Here is a 23159-nt window from a genome sequence, read left to right as displayed (position 1 = left end):
CTTTGCTTCAGCTTCACATATGATTGCAATAATATTTAGAAACCGATGTAAATTTTTGGATAGTCACATTAGCAGTTATCTCCATGTGAGATTAATAAAAAACTATAGTACATTGTTCATCTTGGTCTGCAAGCCGTCTCTCTGAAACAAAATGTTTCTAGAGACCTAAGCTGAAGTAAGGATTTGTCATAACAAGAGTGCATCAACACTTTATTCTATAAAACAGCAGAAGAAATAGTAAAATGCTGGTGAATAAAATAAATAAGTAAATAAATGGATTAAATTTAATTTAAAAAAATGCAGTTTTGTAGTGGTAGCTTCCCACCCCATCCCCCCATCTCTAAATATACTAACTACCAGGTCACTAAACCTTGGAGTTTAAGAGAATATTACCTCACTGCAAAGTCTGAGCATTCTCAGATTTAGCATATCCACTGTGTTCTACAATACTACACTCAACCATTAAATGCAAAGAAATTCCACTAAAAGATAATGTTATCAGAATTATATTCTTGCCAGAAGTGGGGTGGAAAGCATATATAAGAAAGTAGCTGAGCTTCAGAATGAATTACTGTAATCTTGTTGTATTATGACCAATGTATACACAAAATATATTTTAATAAATAGTTTTGTTTTTTTATATTGTTGATAACATAAAATGTATAGGTTGCTTTGTAGTCAGGTGAGACCTAGAAACTAGCAAATCATTTTCTATGAAATCTGTCTTAAAGCATTAAAAATCTCTGCATCATAGCCGTGTAATATTTGATAGCCCTGAGAGTCAGAAATTATTTCTCTTATTCCATCTTTTATTGTTTTGAATCCTGTTTTCTATTCTGCTAGTCATTTGTCTATTCTCAGTGCATCTTCATGCTTTGTAAAATGTCCAGTTTTTTTGTTATTGTAGATGAAAGATGTTTTTCTTCTTGTTTGAATGACTATGATCCCTATATTAACTGCTGCTTCTTGCAGGGCTGCATGCATTAGATTTTCCAGGCTAGTCAGCAATGCCTTTCTACCTCTTCAGTTGGTGTATTTTATAATCAAAGTCCTGAAACTCCTTATGTTCATTTTGACTGACAGTAGACTTGTTCTTCAGTGAAAAACTGTGCAAGTATTTTTTGTTAATTTGGTACTACAATACCTTGGTATCTGGTTCCTGTTAAGCATCTCAGAGGGTCCGAGGTGTCAGTAGTCTCTTTAAGCTGCTGACCTGGAGCCAAGTGGTGCTTCAGGATTCAATTACCCATGTCCATGCCACAGTGTATATTCCTGCCAAATAATGTCTGGATTTATAATGAATTATTCATTTTTGCTAAATTGTCTCATAGTTTATATGATTAACATTGAATCTCATTCATTGTAAACTTAGTTAATAAGTCCAATTGTGATTATCTGTATGACAGATACCTAAGGTTCTGCAATGAAAATGGTCCTGATATGAAGGGTTAATGCACTAATGTGTGTTATTGTGAAGCTCAGCATAAATTATTTCAACTGTATTATGGACTTCAGTGAATGAGAAAACATCTCATTTGCAAAAAAAATAAACTGTATAGTACCACTTAATATATTTTGTATTGTTTGGCTATGAATTTGGTATAGGTCTTCCTTTTTGTACCTAATTCGGAATTTATTAATTTATTACAGTTTGAAAAGCGAATCCAGAGATGGATTACGAGAGGCCCAATGTGGAAACCATCAAGTGTGTGGTGGTTGGAGATAATGCTGTGGGGAAAACTCGTCTCATCTGTGCACGGGCCTGCAATGCCACCTTGACTCAGTACCAAGTACTCACAACTCATGTACCTACGGTTTGGGCAATTGATCAGTATCGTGTTTGCAGAGAGGTAACCCATTGTTAATGGCCAAATAATTAAGACTTGGTTGATCTCACATTAAGAATCATTCAACAATTTCAGTACTTTACCAGTTTTAACTCGAAGAGGTAATGTTTCTCTTACAAAATGCCTGGAGGACATTTCTGCTGATATTTAAAATGTAATTGCAAGTCTGAAGCTTTCTTGTTTTGTCATGTTAATTAATTCTAGGCATTCAGAAAGAAAAAAAGTTATTTAAAATAATTACCTTAACAGAAGCAAGCTTAAGTTAATAACATTTATTAAAATGTAAATTTTCAGAAGATGAAACTATAAAACGTGGACATGATGATACATAGCTTTTTATTGGACCAACAGAGATTTTACAATAGATCTAACCTGAGAATTTAAACCCTTTTTCTGAAGCTATTAAATTATTAATGCAAGTTTTTTTTTTTTGCTCACATTGCATATAGAAAGAATAGAATATATAATTTTCTCCCATTGGCTAAAGCAGAAAATTTTAAATCATCCAATTAGAGCAATTTTTCTCTTCTTAATCTTTCTGTTTAAAATATTTTGTTGCCACCTCCTTGACAATGTTAGACACTGACATTGTGTTGCTAGTTTCTAGGTCTCACCTGACTACAATGCAGTCTATACATTTTATCTGTTATCAAAAATCAGGCCTATAGTTCTTCAGGCACTCACAATGTCTAATCCCTTAAAATCAGTCATTCACCTCCACTGCAAACTTATACAGAGCATGGTTGAACTTCTGTTTAGTTACCTTAAAGGCTTTTCCTGTTTAATTTAATTTAAAAATTTGCAATGGGAAACTGATGGTCTAACCCACAGTCACCACCACGTCTTGTTTTTGAGGACTGTGTAGAGTTCTTCCATCTCTAAATGCAAAGTACATAGTCAGTCTGATTTTGGTATTCACTATGGGGTGATATTTTGATGCAAAACTGTGTGTTAGGCTACTGAAAGAGAGTGTTTGCTATAACCAGTCAATTTTCTAGGCAGAATTCTTCTGCTTCATTTCACACTCCAAAGACACAATTTCTGCTTTACTCTAATTACTTTTTGACTACCATCTTTAGCATTCAAATCATCTTATAAATATCATGTCTTTTTTGGTGTTATATCCAGTAAGTGCTGCAGATTCTCATAAAACTGACTTCTTTCTCTTTGGCATCTGTCGTCGGAGCATAAACTTGTATCACTGTAGTGTTAAATGGCTTGCTTTGGAGTCTGACTGAATTCATTTTATAATTTTTGGGTTGTAACTGGGCTCTGATTTTGACACTTTTGTTAACTATGGAGATATTCCATTTCTTCTGCAAGATTTCCCTTCACAGTAGGTCTGACAGTTATGTTATGTACCTCCAAGACAAAAACACAATCCATACTTGAAACTCTGAAAAACAAAAATTTGAGAGATCCCCCACTTACACCGATAGTGGATGCTAGAATGTCAAAAAGTTAACTGTTTGGCAAAGTATGTAGATGCTAAACTGAAATGGGTAGTAGCACAGGTAGAATACCTGGCTCATGATTCATGGGATTTTTTTAACTGGAATAAAATTGCATCTATTTCATGAAAGTGTTTTTTTTTGTTACAGTAGATGTAAAACACCTTTTTTTCTATAATTCCACACAATTTAGTTAGTGTCATCATCTCCTTTCGGCTTACCCTGGTTAGCGGTCGCCACAGTGGATCACCAGTCTGCTCATGACTGACAGTGGAGTTTTACTGTGTCGAGTTGCCAGCCTGGTGCCCAACCTTCCACAGAAGGCACACACATGCACACACACACACACACACACACACACACACACACACACACACACACACACACACACACACACACACACACGCACACACCTAGGGCCAATTTAGAGTGTCCAATCCACCTACAGCATATCTTTGGGATGTGGGAGGAAGCCAGAGCACCCAGAAAAAATCCACGCGACCACAGGGTGGACATGCAGACTCCACACAGAAGGTACCCCAGCCGAGAGTCAAACCTGAGAACCTCTTGCTGTGAGGCCGTAATGCTAACTGCTGCACCACCATGGCTGTCCACAATTTAGTTAGAGTGATGTTTAGAATTTCTCAATGAAAACAGTGAATTAACAGGGGTGGACATAAATTAGATCCATAAAAGTTAAGGTGGTGTTTATCTGCTTTGTAGGGTCCTATTATAGACAAAAAGAAGGCGTAGCCAAGGGGGTGGCATGCATCCTATTTGCTCATAGTAATGTCTGTGTGGAAAAAGAAGTTTGTTTTTTCTTCAATCTATGCAAATTCTTGGTTGTTATACATTAGGTACCTGGATAACACATGCATTTTTGGACTGAAGAATACAAACATCAGTGAATTTATTAAGTACATAACACTTTCTTCAAGTTTACTTCTACTCTATGAAGAAAAAGTGCCCCTCCAACGGAACTAGACCACAATCTGTAAACTGAAGCACTTGGAGCCACGAGCCACTCGAACAGACTTTATTACATAAATTAAATTAAACACACAAAAGCACCGAGAAATGCTTAACTTCTTCTCCGCATTTTTCGTTATCAATGTAACTTCATCAGCATGAGCATATGCTGATGAAGTTACATTGATAACGAAAAACACAGAGAAGAAGTTCAGCATTTCTCTGTGCTTTTGTGTGTTTAATTTATGTAATAAAGTCTGTTCAAGTGGCTCGTGGCACCAAGTGCTTCAGTTTACAGATTTACTTCTACGGTTTCAAAAGAGGTTTTACATTAGATATTGAGTTAAGAAAAGATACACACTAACAATAATTTGTGTCATGGATTTTTCAAAAACCCACTTTTTTTCTTCATTTTAGCAGCCTTCATCCTTTTGCACAGAAAAAAAGCAGTATTAAAAGGACAGCTGGTAAGAGCAGCTAAGATGGTATCAGAGTGGGATGATTTTGTTAAAGAATACAATAATTTAAGGTTGATGTTTATAAAGAAAGGGTACCCTGAACACAATAGATGTATATAATAACTGCTGACATAATGTCAAAGACAATCTGGTGTACATTCAACCTTATTGGGGGCTGTTATACCTAATACCAGGGTGGTTAGCCAGGAATTGGATATTGGTTGCTCTAATTTAACTTCGGCATTTTTGACAACTTTTAGTGCTGACTATGGAGATACTAAAAATGTATTATGAAGTGTGGGGTTTCCAAATACTTAGGGATGTCCAATGAGCTGGGTGGGACACCTAAGTTTGTGACTAGGAAGGGTGCATGTCTTAAAAATGATTGAACGTCCTGGATCAACCTTACATGATCATCCTCATATTAAGTGGGGTACATTTAAATATCAAAGTTGTAATTATTGCAGATATATTATGGAAAGTAAGTGTGCTCAGATTAAGAATATCTTAATTCAGCCAAAATATCAATGTTATTATAAAACTAAAGGTATTGTATACGTGGTTACATGTCAAAATTGTCAACTTTTTTATGTTGGGAAGACTTCTAGGGGTTTTAAAGATAGAACATATGTACTGGGTCACTAGAGGAATGTGAATAATGCCTTAGTCAAGCATATTTGCAAATTTCTGAACAAGTTCTTATTTTTTGGCATTATAAAAACAGTAAAGAACCCCAGATGGTGACTTGCGGACTTGTGGTTAGAATATCTAGAGTTATGGTGGTATCTAGCAACTAATGCTATATAAACCTCCATTTTAAATGGCATGTTATCTATTAATTGTATTTTCAAACTTAAATCCATGGGATTTTTCTGAATTGAAAATGTAATTTTTAATGGTTATGTATGGGATTTTTTTTTTAAGTTTGTTCAGTGTGATGATGATTTTTTTTATATATGTAGTTTATGAATTATCCCTGCAGCTTAATTGTTTCCCTGGTGAGGAAAAGGAAGCAAATGTTGATTAGTCCATATGGGTCATGGGAACATAAAAATGTTTTAAAATATATATGCGTACTAAGTGTGGTTATTCTGAGGAAGTCCTCAATACGAGGGACGAAAGCGCTAAATTACCAATTACAGTCCATTTTGTTCACTATTACCTAAAATGTCAATATTTATAGTTGCATAGGTATACATTTGGCTAACCACCAGGGCCTTTATAAGCCTAACCGTGCAACCCAACCCAGTTGTGTCCCTGTCATCCCACCTTGAAATACATCAACTTTACATTGGTTTAAAATTCTTATGTTCCAAGTTCCACTGGTTAACATCTTCTTGCAACATCTACCTCTTTCCTTTACCTTTCCTTTCAATTTCTGTGCATCTTAGCAAATGAATGTCATCTGTCAGCTTTAGCCCACATCATAACCTCTTACAATAGTTGTACTTTTCTTCTCTTTCCCAGTAGTATGGAGTACACCTGTGGATCAGAGGTTCTCATTTCAGTGATGCCTACTGCCTAAACATCCCATGACAGCCTATTTCCGGGGAGGGGGGGGGATCTGTATGAACTATGTGAAGGTAGCAGAAAAGTGTTGTTTTGTGGAACTCTAAGCCAAAGGGCTGAGTTTGCTTTATTTAATCTTGGGACTGAGAAACTTAGAAGTGCTAATATTTTCATTTAATTTCACTTTTGACATGAGAGGACGAGAAGTGCAACTCTGTTGGTGCCCAGTGGATGCATAGAATAAACTGGTGTTTATATATATAAAACTCTATGCCTCCTAGGTTTTTAAACAAAGTGCTGGAGAGTGCAGGTGGTTAACCAGAGATTTGTCAATTACCATTCCTTGAAGTACCTGTCCTGACAAATTCCACACATTTGTGCTATCAGTTCCCCAGAGCACCGTTACTATTGCTTCCCTTAGGCATTTCTACTGCTACTCCTAGACTGCTTACCTGGTGATTGCAACCACAGAAGACTTATTTAAAACAATGTCACAGGTGGAAACCAACCAGAAGCTGGTAGAGCAACAGCTAGTAGTGATGGGCAATCTAAAAGCCAACCTCAAGATTGTGCCTGCCATGAAAAACAAATAATCCTGGAGGATATCGTGGAATCCTACCTAGTGGTTTTTGAGTACTATGCCACCACATAAAATGTAGACCAGGTAGACTAGCCAAAATGCCTGTCATGTCAACTGTTAGGAGAAGCAGTGAAAATGTGTATGGAAATGGAGGGGACTGGTTACATGGACTATGGCAAGCTTAGAAATGGAATTCATCTAGGGTTGAAATAACCTCTGAAATACAAGGAATACAATTTTATAACTGGACTTTTTATGCTGACAAACCAAACTAGTAAACCGTACTGTATTTTTAAAAGGAAGGGAGCTTCCTTCAAGTCATGCTGTATCTGAAAGTATGATTATCCCCATCAAGCCCCCAATATGCAAGCATAAAATTAACAACAACTAAAAGCTTCAGGTAAAATGCATTATGGTGAAAGAAAAAAATCCTCTTATTCATGCAGAAATTCAGACAGTTCTTGGAAAACTTTTAAATTTTATGGCTGTAACCTCTGAATTAACCCATGATGTAATGGCAAAATTGGATGGAAGTAAAACAGTGTGACAGTCTGATACACTTGATAAGAAAGATGTAAAGCAATAGCTTGATACATCCACTCAGCATAAGAATGGGGGGGGGGGTAAGACAGTGACACTCATTAAAGAGGTCTAGAATCAAAACCAAGAGAAGGGAGTTGGAATAGAAGCTACAAAGGGACTAGAATTTTGATTATGATTAGGCAGTATAAAGGATGTTTGTTATCGGAAGTATTCCCCAGTAATAGATCAGTAGAAACTCAAAACTGAGAGGTGGCAGTATTGCAAATGAAGGTGAACTGGTTAAAAGCCCTGGAGTAGGAAACAGTACTAGAATGAATTCTGCACAGAGACTTAAACAAGAAGTATTAACATAGAAACAAGAGACGAAAATAGAAGTTGGCCACATACGTGCACATTCTTGGAAAAAAAAATAGAGGCCATAAAGTCTGGCCTGCAGAATGTTAGTGTCTAATTTTGCAACTACTGCCTGTTCCTTGATGGATTTCACAAGGGGAAACTATCCCGCTAAGGACCAATGGTCTCCTGAGGCAGTCTGAGTAGTTAATGAACTAAAAAGGATCATGTGTTCCGAACCTGTATTAGTAACTCCAAACTTTGCTAAAGAATTCACCCTATAAAGTGATGCATCAGAGGTACATTTAGCAATAGTACAATCCCAAAGCATTGAAGGTGATGAGAACTATGAGCTATATCAGCAGGACATTCAATGGCTATCTCATTTCTGTATTGTTGAAAGTATCTGGCAATAAAGTGGGCCTTCTTTGCCTTGAAGTCCTATTTGATATATAGGTGCTTCAGTTGCATAACTGTTCATACCCCATTGCTATGGCTAAGTAGTCTGACTAAGGACAATAAAATGCTGTATCAGCAAGCATTATCCCTGCAGCCCTTTCCATACACAGGAATCCAAAGACCTGGTCTTGCCAAAAGAAATGCTGATGGGTTGCTGGGGGATGACAACCCATCATTATGAGTCCAAAACTCCTGAAGTGTCAGTGCATTCTCACAAAAGTTAGTCAGAAAAATCATATAGGCTCTTAATTACCAATTACCATGCTTTAAAAGGAGATGCTCACTCCCATGATCACTGGACATTATACTTCCAACTCTTTCAATACAATGAGACCCACAGATCTAGGCTGGCCAACAGAAATGTTGATGGGTTTGAAGAGGGACAACAACCCATCATTATGAGTTCATAATCCCTGGTTTTGTGCTGGAAGGAGAGAGTTGTAATACTGTGGTATAGAAAGTGAGTAACATGCCTTTAAATGTGTACTGCAATGCAAAGTGAAGAGAAAGAAAACATTCTCACACGTTAATCAGGAAAATAATCTGTATTAGTTACTGTCGTTTGTCCCTCTCTAACATAGATGACAAGCAGGTGGGGTAGTTCATTTAGATGATTTAATACATAGAAACACATCAGGAGGATGGATAGCAGCATCATAAAATATAAACAAACTAGTTAACAGACAGACCTTACATACATACATGTTTACATCTCTACAGCTTACTACAAAATGACAGTCAGGCTCATACATGCTCAGTATTTATACACTTGTGCAAGGCCTTGGATAGCTTCTTAAAGATACATACGCACACATTGATCTACAGTTACTACTGAGCTCTTAATTACTACTTACCATGCTTTAAAGGGATGTTCCCAGTCCCAAAGCCTTCAAGAAGGTAGCTCATCTAGAGGGTTGTCTGGAAGGAAGACCCTGGAAGTATGTAGTATATCCACCTAGTTGAGACAAAGTCATGGAATACACCAAGGGGAGCATGTAGGACAGAAAGCTAGTATTGAAGCCTAGGTGAGGCCTATAGCCTGAACATTATGTGGCAGCATTTTTCCTGAAGGGGCTGTGTGGACAGTGTAAAGTACCAGAAAGGTACTGTTTTGTGGAGCTGCAAGCCAAGAGGCTATGCTTATTTTATTAAGTGTTGAATTTGAAATGTCAAGAAATGCTGTTTCATTTTTTAATCGAAGACAAGAAGTGCTGTAACATTTGTGTTTCCTGGCTGGATATATGAATAAGCCTGCATTTTCTGTACAACTCAGTGCCTCTAGCATTCTTTTGACTTACTATATCTATTTATGTATTACACATAGGTAGGTCTTAATTTTTTTTTTGTTTTTGTTTATTTATCCTTTGTTGACCAGGTTATCCCACAAGAATAATAGCCTCTTTTCTGGGAAGACCAGACATGGTATTTATACTATCAGGGGAAATTTAGCCATGGCAGTGGGGAATGTGTACTCTTTTCAGACAGGTGCCATGGGATTTTTTTATATCCACCTGAGGTATCAACAACTCAAGAAGATGGGACCTTGGATTAACATCTCACCCAAAGGACAACACACTCAGGAGTGCAGCACCCTCCTTATGTTGCACTGCAATGTCAGCAATCCATTTACCTGGTATGGGAATATAACCCACAGCCTTTTGCACTAAAGGCAATTGTGCTACTGTTTACACCACTGACACTGTGACTTTTAAATTGAAGGTACTTTTAACTGAAAGAATAATCAGTAAGCACAAATGAGCATTGACTGAAAGTACATATGACTGAAACGCCACTTCAGTGAACATTCTACACAAATTATATATCATAAAAAACTCTTCTGCAACACACACACACACACACACACACACACACACACACACACACACACACACACACACACACACACCTGCCTTAATTATATATTCTAAATTCACAATCACAAACCAGTGGAGAAAAGAGAGTACACAACTCACAGTGACTCAGTGCTGGATAACACAAATATCTACAAATTCAGAGGTACATGACAATGGGCTTTACCAATCCGCACAAAATATTTTAAAATCACTACCCTAACAACTCCCATAATGGAAAATACCACCATTCCTGAACTAAAAGTCAAATGTATCTTAGTCATTTTTTTCGACTACATGTGGCTCAGTCAAAAGAACATTCCATCTAATGTCACATATATATGCGTGCATCTGTGTGTGTGTGTGTGTGTGTGTGTGTGTGTGTGTGTGTGTGTGTGCATATGCACAAACATACACACACATATATATGGAGATGCACAAACATGTTTATATGTTTATTGAGTGGCACTTAGATTCCACTGAAACAGTAACTGTCACACTAAGTTGAGTTACAATTTCTTAGAGCTCTTACTTATATTTTATTGTTTTAACATAACAGGGGAAATGGACTGTAGTTGCACTGCTGTTGGGCTTGGCAGGGATCAGGATGTTTTAGATGTGATTTAAGTTGAGTTTCAAGGGTGGTTAAGGTTACTTCTATCTGGCAGGTGCCATTCTTTGTAGTTCAGAACAGTGCAGTAAGAGTGATTTCCCCTTACTCCCATTTTCCCTTATCTGTAATGTTATACAGTGTTTGGTATATTTTAAATTGTTAGGGTTTATGAGCAGCCCCCCTGAAAAAACATTTATCGTGTGTGTTTAAATGGATCAAGGATAAGTGTATATTGTGATGTATCAGTGCCTGATGAATTTTCTGTCAGTAGCATGACAGCCACTCATACATACAAACATACAGAGTGTGACATCTTATATGTGTGGAAAATAAGGAATATGCCATTAAATGTGCCTTGCATCTTTGAATTCTTACAACAGTTAGTCAGGTTGTTGTTTGTCTTTCGGCTTTTCCCAGTTAGGGGTCGCCACAGTGGAACTCCGGTCCGCTAATGATTGGCAGTTGGTTTTTATGGTGCCGAGTTGCCAGCCCGACGCCCAACCTTCAACGAAGGCACACCCAATCAACGCATGTCTTTCAAACGCCCACTCGACAGCAGGGAGGACATGCAGACTCCACACAGAAGGAACTCCCAACCCAAGCCGAGAATCAAACGGGAGAACCTCTTGCTGTGAGGCAACAATGTTACCGCTGCACCACCGCGGCTACAACAGTTAGATAATTAGTTATATTAGAAAGAATAATGAAACACTGATTTCCTATTGGTGGTGCATAAGAGGCTGGACCCTGGAAGTAGAAGATTAGGCCATTAGTTATTGGACTGGAAAAATCAGTATGGGATTAGAACAGGGACTCTGCCCAAACAATCATGGTCCCAAGAGTTGGACCGATTTTGAATGTGACCTGAAGAAAGATTATACGAAGAGTTGTTGGTGATCTGGCACAAAGTCCTACCTGAGGCCTACAACTGTAATGTACAGTGGACTGCCTGGTTGTTGGAAGGGTTGTGAGATATTATGTATGTATGTAAAGTTAAAGTGGTGGAATTACCACTAGGGACTACAAACCTTGAATATAAGGTACTTTAAAGAATAAATATACTTTTTAAAATTAACTGTGTTAAGCCAAATGGACTAAATTTTCATTTTGGTCATTAAATAATATATTTGTTTTTATATATTCCATATGCATCCAGTGTGTTTTATATATATATATATATATATATATATATATATATACACACATATATACATATGTATATATATATACATATACATACATACATACATGCAGTCCAGCATGGGAATAGTCACCACAGGCTGCAGGGATCCATAAAAGTACAGCAAAACAAAATAATCCAACAGCCAAGGACCAAATAAAACAACAAATGCCACTAACCAGGCACTTATAACTTCCCGCTACCATCACCTGCTACAAAGGCACCAATAAAAGAATACTAGCATCACACATTGAAACTTCCAAGTGTAAACAATCACAAAAATATAAATAAATGTGTATATGCCAGAAAAGTAGAGACACATATGAAAATTATACATTGATATACCAACCAAGGCTCAAATGAGCATCAATAGAAAGACATTTTATGAAAATATTTCAAGGTAAAGTAATGCTTATTCCATGTTACATCCAATAAATTGCATTCCCTCATTCTCTCCAGCATAGCTTTTTTGAGCGTGCACCTTTAACTCCCAGTGGGAGTGGCTTAAGCCTTGAAAAAATTAATTAATCACCTAATAAATACTCATTGACAGAGGTCAAATGTCAATACAATTGTGTTTGCCATCATAGGTTCATAGGTAGATACTAGGCTATCGGCCCTAGGGCCCATACAAGCCTAGCCAAAAAATGTACCCTGGCTTTCGCCACCCAAGAAAATTATTTTCCTGTGCCTCTGTTGAGCAGAGCCACAGAAGTGATCCCCGGGGTGAATTTCCCATTTCCCATCCAATCATCAAGATCTTTCTTGAAGAGTGCTAATGAGGAGCTCTGTTTGACATAGATAGGTAGTCTGTTCCAGAGTATGGGAAGTCTCTGGGACAGGAATCTATCCCTCCAGCATGTTCTGTTTATTGTGGTGACAAGGTTAAGGTCCCTAGAGCATGTAGCTCAGAGGGATTGGGATTTCTTTAAGTGGAGCATGTCCAACAGCTCTGGTTTTGACATAGCTTTGTATGTTAGGCAGAGATCGCCCCTGAGTAGGCAATATACGATGGAGTAAAGCTGTAGTTTTTTGAGACGGTCTGCATAGGGCATCTGTTTGAGGCCAGTAATCCTCTTTGTGAGGTATTTCTGTGGTCTTTCCAGTTGTTGTAGATGTCTTGTGAGGTACATACCAAAAGGGGCATTGTACTCTATAATGGGTCTAATGAGTGATGAGTAGAGGGGAACAATGACCTCTTTTTTTCTGGATGAGAATCCTTTTGTGATGAGATGAGCCACGTAGAAGGATTTCCTGACCACTGTGGTGATGTGATTATTAAAGGAGAGACTACTGTCCACCTGTGTCCCAAGGTCTCATCACATTTTCAACATTAAGTAGACTATCAGCTATGTGGTAGTTCATGGGTACAGAGTTTTTACCAAAGGGGATGACAATACACTTTTTGGCATTGAGCTTCAGGCCATGGCTTTGACACCAGGTATCTGTCTCAGTGAGGCCCTTTTGTAGTTTGTCCACATCGTTAGGAGTTTCGATTATGGCTCCTAGTTTGCAGTCATCTGCAAACTTTGTTAGCCAAAGACCTTCTGTGTTGGCCTGCACTTCAGAGAAGTAGATACCAAACAGGAGAGGACCCAGGACTGAACCCTGTGGTACTCCACTTGTCACTGGTCTGATGTCGGATTTGGAATCCGCTACTTTCACAGTGTGGGTTCTGTCTGTGAGCCAGTTGGCAACCCATCTTGTGACATAGGGATTTATACCTAGTTTAGTGAGCTTATCTATAATTCCAGAGTGGGGGATGGTGTCAAAAGTCTTGGCGAGATCTAGATAAGCTGTGTGAACCATTTTACCCTCATCTATGGCTTTGGTGACTGCTTCAAAGAAGTCAATCAGGTTTAGGAGACATGATCTGCATTTTACAAATCCAAACTGAGTAGGGTCCAGAGTTTGGAGATTACCAATGTCTTTGTTTACGAGTTCCATGATGATACGTTCCGTGGCCTTGCAGACCAGGCTCATCAGGCTAATGGGGCGGTAGTTCCCGGGGTCCGTCATGGCTCCCCCTTTGTGGAGTGGGATAATTGTCATGGTGTGCCATTCAGTGGGTACAAAGCCTGAGGTGAGGCTATGATTGAACATGGTACTTAGGTAGGGTGCCAGTTCATTCTGTAGTTCGTGTAGAATGCAGCCTGGGATATTGTCAGGTCCCATGGATGCTGTGTTCTTGGCTTTGGAGAGTGTGTTTTTTACCTGTGCAGCTGTGATTATAGGAACTTTGCATTCTTCCAGTATAGAGATGGGCCCTCTAGGGGGTGAGAGGGGGGGTAAAGTTAGCACTGAACTTATCTGCTAGGATGTTGGCAATATCAGTTGGTTCTGTATATTTAGTGCCATTATGCTGTAACTCAGAGCAGATCTGAGTGTTCCCATTTAGATTCTTGACATAGCTATAGAATGCTTTGTGGTTGTCTTTAGAGTCAGTGGCAATTTTGTTTTCGTAACTAGCTTTGGAGGATTTTATGAGGGATCTCAGCTTCTTACTGAGGTTGACCAGGGAGTTCCTCCAGTCATGGGATTTTACTCTTTTTTGCAACAATTTCTTTCTTCTGTTGTAGAGTTTGTTTATGGCAGAGGACCACCAGATTGGCTTCCTTTTTGGAGGATAACATCTTGGTTCTATTAGGGATAGCATGATCCATGCACTCGTGTAAGTGCTTATAAAGTGCATTTGTGTAGGATTCGGCAGTCATACCTCTATTGTCCGTCTGCATGGGTGTCATGAAGTTTGCCACTTCTGTCTTAAGAAGTGTGAAGTTGGCTTTTGAGAAGTTTTTTACGATGGTTTCCCTAATTGGGGCTGGGGGTGGGATGTGGATGTCTATGCTGATTAGCTTGTGGTCAGATCTGACCAACGAGGAATTGACCTCTGGTGTGGAACACCGGTTTCCCATGTTAGTAATGACCAGGTCTAGGATATTGCTGCCCCTGGTGGGGGTGTGAATAAGTTGATCCAAGGCGTTGGAATTTATGAATTCTAGAAAACGTTGAGCAAAAGAGTTGGTACATGAGTAGTTTTCCCAGTTAATGGTGGGGTAGTTGAAATCGCCCCTTATTAGGGTGTTGGGTTGTACCCTAATACTTTCCAGTGTATCAAGAAATGAGGAGTGTGAATCCTGGGGCATGGTGGGGGGTCTGTGTAGCAAGCTACAATTTGGATTGCGGTCTTGCCCAGAGTTAGTTGCACTTGGATAATCTCGGATGCATTATGCTGTGCAACTAGCCTGGAGGTGTGGATATCCTTAATGAATATGGACACACCTCCACCTTTATTGCTTCTTTCTGGGTTAGGTGGCCGAAAGGTGTGGTATGAATTGAAGCTTGGTAATGCAGGGGTGCTCTCTGGAGCTTTGAACCAGGTCTCTGTCACTGCACAGATGTCAATGTTCTCCATTTTAAGGAGTGCCTCGAGTGAGTGCATTTTGAGGTTTAGACTTCTAGCATTAAGTAGCATTACCCTCAGATTTTGCTTGCTTGTACCTGTTACGGTGGTGAATTTGTCATTTGAACCTTGCCTAAAAAAGGCACTATAGGGGTGGCAAGAGCCTTAGCCAGTATCTGGAATCCTAAGGGTGACAGGTGCAGGCCATCTCTTGCAAAGCATCGTGGACTGTCGATCATGTCGTCCCAGGCAGACAAATACTGGATCCCCTTAGAATGACACCAGAAGCTTAGCCAATTGTTGAAGTCAATCATTTTGTCCTTGTACTGTGGTATCATTCTGGGTGATGGCAGGATACTACTCAGGGTTAGGGTCATACCTGCCTGGGATACAAGATCGGAGAGCTCCTCCATGTCCCTTTTCATGTAGTCCAGGGAGGTACGTCTCAGGTCATTCACACCAACATGGACAATGACAGTGTCATATTTGTACTTATTGTGGAGTGACTTGAGTGCATGCGTTATGTGGTGGATCCTGGCACCTGACAGGCAGCTGACAGTAACTTTCTCCTTATTTAGTCTAGTGAGTGGAACATCAGTGTGCCTGACTATAGAGTCACCTATGACTAGAGTGTTGGGTACGTTGTTATGCCTTATGGGCTGTGGTTGAGTGGTACACTGAGTTTGTGGGCTATGTGCCATTTGAGTTGTGTTGGGGGTGGAGTTTGCTTGCGTTTATGCTTTGGATGTCCCTGATGCTTGGGCAGGTTTTTATTGAGAGCCTCCGCAAATGTAGGTGTGTGTTTTGTGTTTCTATGTGTGTGTTTTGGTGATGTAGGTTTTGAGGGACTATGTGATGAGTGTGGTGTGGTGCAAGTGATTACCTTCTCCTCTTGTCTCTCTAGTCCAGTCTTGGGTGAAGAGAGCTTTGCTTCCAGTTTGGCTATATAAGTGCATCTCTCACAGGTTGTAGTGTTGGGTGGTAGGAGGAGAGGGTTGTCTGTGTACATGAGGCAATTGCTGCATTGCCCCAAGATGCCCAGATTCATCAGGTAGACAGGAGAAATCACTGGGAGCTGACCCTTAGACATGCCTGGATAAGTGCTTATTTATTAAGTACTAAAAACTGCTTTCCACTAGACAAGTGAGGAAAGTTGAGTGCTGTAGTAATTTGCAACTTATGTAGTGCTTACAATGAGTTCTGAACAAGTGCTGAGTTCAAAGAAACAGATTTGAGTGCTGAAACTAGAAAACTGGCTAGTTATAAGAAAAAAAAACTAAGCTAGAAGGCTTCCCTCCAATACAGAAGGGCTTTGGGGCTCAGAAGCCTACAAACAGTCTATACCACTTAACAGGAAAGGCAGGAAACGAGCTTAAAACATTTTTTTTCTGTTTCCCAGATGCTCTCTTTGTACACAGTAGGAGGGCCTGAAAACAGAATATGATCTCACTCCACTCAGTTGAGTGAGCAAATGAGATGGGCCCAGAAGGAGTATCCAAACACAAATTTACAAGAGGGGAGGGCAGTTTCAAGGCCACTAAGATTAACACCAAAACAAAAAGAGGGAGGGTGGGTGGATGGATCTAACTGAAGAGCAGAGTCAAAACTTCCAGTTCAGTTAATATTCCTGCAACACAGTTAAATCAATTTAGATACTGTATTATTTGAAAAAAAGTGCAGATAAAGGTACTTAAATTCTCTTATACGTCCAGTTGAATACAGCTAGATCTTAGCCGGCCAAAGCTGAGGTTTTTAAGCAGAAAATATTTCAAACTGTACCACTTAAATAGGCAAGGACAGGAAATCAAAGAATGTGGCTACCCCCACACATGCAATTACTAACAAATAATGAAATTCAAGTAAGCACTGTGTGCTAAATCATGTATGCTTCAAAATAAATATTCTGATACCTTGTAGGTAACATGGTTTTGGAATTATTAATGCAAATAAGAACAAGCAATATTTGATGCCTAGAGGAGCAGTACCACGCAACTGCAGAAACGCCTGGGGCCGCACTTTGCTGTAATGAGTTTTAAGTAGCGTGTAAACAATACCCCTGAAAACAAAAGAGGAATCTGGGTGCAATATTATGTGTTAGTATAATATACAAGAGATTACATACTGAACTTTCAAATGGAAATTTTACGGTGTCATTCAAACCAGGGCTTGTGTGCACCAGTAGAAAAATCCAAAATATTTCCTTCTTATCTAGTACTTCTTTTATATAATATCCAATAGGCTGCATTTTGGATGGAATATAATCAATACCCATAAAAGCAAAAGAGGCTTTTGGGTGTACTTTAATGTACTTAAATAATGCACTGTCTAAAGTTTACAATGAATATCACTGATATGGAGATATATTCACTTCTTAAAAAGACATGAGGCCCTGCCAACGCAGAAGGCACCACAAACACTTGTGGCAAGGCAAATAACCTTAGAGTGTCACATCTAATAGTACCTTAAATATAGAAAACCTTAAAGTGTTTCTCGAGGGGAATGATTTATCAGAATGTATATAACTGCAGAAAGAACACCTGCCATATGGTAAACTCCCCCCAAAAAATATACTTGTTTTCCCACCTTTCTAAGCTAGTATAGTCCAGTTTTCAGGTTAGTGCTGAATTCAGGGCTGTGTTACAAGTTTCTGTATTTGCCCATACCTTACTTGGATAGAAGGAAGTTTCTCTGTTCACTGTGAGAGACGGAGCTTTGAGTAGCCTATCTGTCCCTGGAGGAGTGGTTTCAGCCCAGAAATTAGTAGTTTATTGGCCATTTTGGGCTAATTTCTAATCTCTTTCATTTCCCTGCTATAAAACCCACATTTGTGTGCTTTTGCACGCCGGGCAGCGCCGGTTAGCTAGGGTATAACTATTCCCAGCTCCACAAAGTCTACTCTTCAATTTTTCCCTTGGAACTAGAAAAACTTTCAATTTAAGCACTCAAACCATTCACTTCTCATACCGGCACTTGCTCAAAACTCATAGGTTCATAGGTAGGTACTAGGCTATCGGCCCAAGGGCCTACACAAGCCTAGCCAACAAGGTTCCCTGGCTTACGCCACCCAAGAAAGTTATTTTCCTGTGCCACTGACGAGCAGAGACACAGAAGTGATCCTGGGGTGTATTTCCTATTTCCCATCCACTCATCAAGATTTTTCTTGAAGAGTGCTAATGAAGAACTTTGCTTGACATAGATGGGTAGCCTGTTCCAGAGTATGGGAAGTCTCTGGGATAGGAATCTATCCCTCCAGCATGTCCTGTTTATTGTGGTGACAAGGTTTAGGTCCCTAGAGCATGTAGCTCTGAGGGATTGGGATTTCTTTAGGTGTAGCATGTCCAACAGCTCTGGGTTTGACATAGCTTTATATGTTAGGCAGAGATCACCTCTGAGTAGGCGATATGCCACGGAGTAAAGCTGGAGTTTTTTGAGGCGGTCAGTGTAGGGCATTTGTTTGAGTCTAGTAATCCTCTTTGTGAGGTACTTCTGTGGCATTTCCAGCTGCTGCAGATGTCTTGTGAGGTACATTCCGAAAGGGGCGTTGTACTCTATAATGGGTCTAATGAGTGATGAGTAGAGGGTAACGATGACCTCTTTTTTCCTGGATGAGAACACTTTTATGATGAGGTGTGCCACGTAGAAGGACTTCCTGACTACTGTGGCGATGTGACTATCAAAGGAGAGACTACTTTCCACCTGGGTCCCAAGGTTTCTTATCATGCATTCGGTGTTAAGTAGATTGCTGCCTATGTTTTAGTTCATGGGTACAGAGTTTTTACCAAAGGGGATGACACTGCACTTTTTGGCATTGAGCTTGAGGCCATGGCTCTGACACCAGGCATCTGTCTCAGAGAGGCCCTTCTGTAGGGTGTTCACATCATTTGGGGACTTGACTATGGCTCCTAGTTTGCAGTCATCTGCGAACTTCGTTAGCCAGAGGCCTTCTGTGTTTGATATCTACTTCTCTGAAGTACAGGCTAACAGGAGCGGTCCCAGGACGGAACCCTGTGGTACTCCACTTGTCACTGGTTTGAGGTCAGATTTGGAGTCTGCAACTTTTACAGTGTGGGTTCTGTCAGTGATCCAGTTGGCCACCCATCTTGTGATGTAGGGATTTATGCCTAGTTTATTGAGTTTAGCTATAATTCCAGAATGGGGGATGGTGTCGAAAGCCTTGGCGAGGTCAAGATAGGCTGTGTGAACCACTTTACCCTCATCTACGGCTTTGGTGACTGCCTCAAAGAAGTCAATCAGGTTCAGGAGGCATGATCTGCCTTTCACAAACCCGAACTGGGTGGGATCCAGAGTTTGGAGGTTACCCGTGTCTTTGTTTATGAGTTCCATGATGATACTTTCCATGGCTTTGCAGACCAGGCTCGTCAGGCTAATAGGTTTATAGTTCCCGGGATCAGTGGTGGCTCCCCCTTTGTGGAGTGGGATAACTGTTGCTGTGCGCCATTCAGTGGGCACAAAGCCTGATGTGAGGCTATTATTGAACATGGTGCTTAAGTGGGGAGCCAGTTCATTCTGAAGTTTGTGTAAAACGCAGCCTGGGATGTTGTCCGGTCCCATGGATGCTGTGTTTTTGGCTTTAGAGAGTGCAGCTTTCACCTGCGTAGTTGTGATTACAGGGACTCTGCATTCTTCCTGTATAGATATGGGCCCTTTAGGGGGTGAGGGGGGGTAAAGTTAGCACTGAACCTATCTGCCAGGATGTTGGCAATATCAGTTGGTTCTGTAATTTTCATGCCTTTGTGCTGTAACTCAGAGCAGATCTGGGTGTTGCCATTGAGATTCTTGACATAGCTATAGAATGCTTTGTGGTTGTCCTTGGAATTAGTGGCAATTTTATTTTTGTAGGTAGCTTTGGAGGATCTTATAAGGGATCTCAGCTTCTTACTGAGGCTGACCAGTGAGCTCCTCCACTCATGGGATTTTACTCTCTTTTGCAGCAGTTTCATCCTTCTGTTGTACAGTTTGTTTATGGCAGGGGACCACCAGATTGGCTTCCTTTTTTGGAGGATAGTGTCTTGGTTCTGTTTGGGATAGCACGATCCATGCACTCATGTAGGTGCTTATAGAGCGCATTTGTGTAGGATTCAGCAGTTGTAACTGTATTGTCCATCTGCATGGGTGTCATGAAGTTCACCACTTCTGTCTTTATTACTTGTGCTAGGAAGCACTAATAAACCTTAGCACTAGACCCGCCTCTATACTGAAGAGAAGGACAAGGCTCTCTATTTGACCTTACCAGCCAATCAGTAAAACAGTTCACTGTACCTATCCAGGCATGTCCAAAGGGCAGTTTCAGGTGTACTCTCCGGTCCAACTGGTGAACCTGGGCATTTTGAGGCAATGTTACAATTGCCTCATGTACACAGACAACCCTCTCCTCCTTCCACCAAACACTAATACATGTGAGAGATGCAATTATACAGCCAAACTGGAGGCTAAGCTCTCTCAACCCAAGACTGGACCAGGCAGTCAAGAGGAGAAGGGAATTACTTGCATCACACCACCAGTCTCACAGAGCTATGAAACCAGCACCGGCAAAAAACACACAAATACACAAAAACATACTCGGAGGCTCTAAAAAAAATCTGCAGAAGCAACAGAGACCTCCAAAGCAGACATCCAAGCAACCTCCACCCCCCCCCCAACACAAACCATAAAACACATACTTCACAAAACCAGTGTGCCACACAATCACAGCCCTTAAGGCAAAATAACATACTCAACACACTAGTAATAGGTGACTCTATAGTCAGGCACACTGACATCCTACTCACTAGTCTGAACAAGGAGAAGGTTACTTTTAGCTGCCTGTCAGGTGCCAGGATCCACCACATAACACAAGCACTCGGGTCACTCCAGAACAAGTACAAATATGACTCCGTCATTGTCCATGTTGGTGTGAATGACCTGAGCCATACCTCCCTGGACTACATGAAAAGAGACGTGGAGGAGCTCTCCTGCCCTCACCAAGAATGATACCATGGTATAGAGAAAAAATTATCAATTTCAACAATTGGCTAAGCTTCTGGTGTCATTCAAAGGGGACCCAGTGTCTGTCAGCCTGGGATGACATGCTCAACAAGCCACGCTGCTTCGCTAGAGACGGCTTGCACCTGTCTCCCTTAGGCTTTCGAATACTGGCCAAGGCTCTTGCCACCCCCATAGTGTCTTTTTTAGGCAAGGCTCAAAAGACAAACCCACTGCCGGAAATAGCACAAGTAATAAAAAAACTGAGGTTAATGCTACTCAGTGCCAGAAGTCTAAACCTCAAAATGCACACACTCGAGTCACTCCTCAGTATGGAGAAAATTGATATATGTGCAGTAACAGAAACCTGGTTTAAGGCTCCAGAGAGCACCCCAGCACTACCAGGCTACAAATCATACCATGCATTTAGGCCACAAAACCCGGACCAAAATACAAAAGGTGGGGGAGTATCCATATTCATCAAGGATACCCACACCTCCAGGTTAGTGGCACAGCACAATGCTTCACAGATCATCCACGTGCAACTAACAATAGGCAAAACTGCTATTAGCTTGCTACAAATCACCCACCATGTCCCAGGACCCCCACTCCGCATTCCTGGAAACACTGGGAAACATAAAGGTCCTACCAAACACCCTGATTTTAGGTGATTTCAATTACCTAAACATTAACTGGGAGAACTACATAAGTACAAACTCCCTTGCCCAACATTTCCTAGAATTTATAAACTCAAACATACTGGATCAACTGGCCAACAACCCCAGCAGAGGTGACAACATATTGGACCTGGTCATCACCAACATGGGCAACCGGTGTTCCATACCAGAGGTCAACCCCTCACTGGTTAGATCTGACCATAAACAAATCACTCTGGATATCCACATTCCACCACCACCCCCAGTCAAAGAAACCACCGTGAAAAACCTTTCAAAAGCAAACTTCACGTTACTTAAGACCGAGATGGACGTTTCAAAGCCCCCATGCTAAAGGATAATGCTGTCCAAGCTGCAAAATCCTTTACTAATGCTCTCTATGGGCACCTACAAGAATGCATGGATTGTGCTATCCCAAACTAAACCAAGACTCACTCCTCCAAGAAAAGGAAACCAGTCTGGTGGACCCCTGCCATAAACAAGCTATACAATAGGAGGAAACTAGTACAGAAAAGAGTAAAATCTCAAGAAGGGAAGACATCCCTAATCAGTATCAGCAAGAAACTACGTTCCCTTATAAAATTATCCAAGGCTATCTTCGAAAGACAAATTGCCATGGACTCCAAAGATAACCACAAGGCATTCTTTAGCTATGTCAAGAATCTAAGTGGCAATTCTCAGATCTGCTTGGAGTTAGTGCAGAATGGCACAAAATACACTGAACCGACCGATATAGCCAACATCCTGGCAGACAGGTTCAGTGCAAACCTCACCCCCCTCTCACCCCCAAAAGGGCCCATAACTATACCAGAAGAATGTAGTGCCCCTGAAATCACAGACACTCAGGTTAAAACAACCCTCTTCAAAGCCAAAAACACAACATCAATGGGACTGCACGGTGTCCCAGGCTGTGTCCTACGCGAGTTCAAAGATGAACTAACCCCTCACCTAAACACACTGTTTAAGCTCAGCCTCTCCACTGGCTACGTGCCCACAGAGTGGCACACAGCAATGGTTATTCCACTCCACAAAGGTGGAGCCACAATGGACCCCGGGAACTATCGCCCTATAAGCCTGACTAGCTTGGTCTGCAAAGCTATGGAGCGCATCATCATGGATCTCATTAACAGAGACATTGGAAACCTCCAAACACTGGACCATACCCAGTTCGACTTTGTTAAGGGCAGATCTGGTGGACTTCTTTGAGATAGTTACCAAGGTTATAGATGAGGGAAAGGTGGTCCACACAGCCTACCTAGACCTTGCAAAGGCCTTCAACACCATTCCCCACTCAGGTATTATAGACAA

General features: G+C 40.6%; 1 protein-coding gene across 1 annotated transcript in view; it reads left to right on the top strand.

The window, feature by feature from the left end:
- RHOBTB1 (Rho related BTB domain containing 1) overlaps positions 1-23159 on the top strand; it is a 468210-nt gene that overhangs the window by 134443 nt on the left and 310608 nt on the right. Inside the window, exon 2 of the mRNA XM_044056396.1 lies at positions 1651-1850. Within this exon, the coding sequence (XP_043912331.1) occupies positions 1671-1850 (180 nt within the window). The 5' untranslated portion in view covers positions 1651-1670. The remainder of the gene's footprint in view (positions 1-1650; positions 1851-23159) is intronic.

This window comes from Protopterus annectens, chromosome 14.part0 (genome assembly GCF_019279795.1).
Source record: "Protopterus annectens isolate FY-2018-M chromosome 14.part0, PAN1.0, whole genome shotgun sequence".
NCBI lineage: Eukaryota > Metazoa > Chordata > Ceratodontiformes > Protopteridae > Protopterus > Protopterus annectens.
The sequence above is the reverse complement of the archived record's forward strand: the minus strand, read 5'-3'. Positions and strand labels throughout refer to the sequence as shown.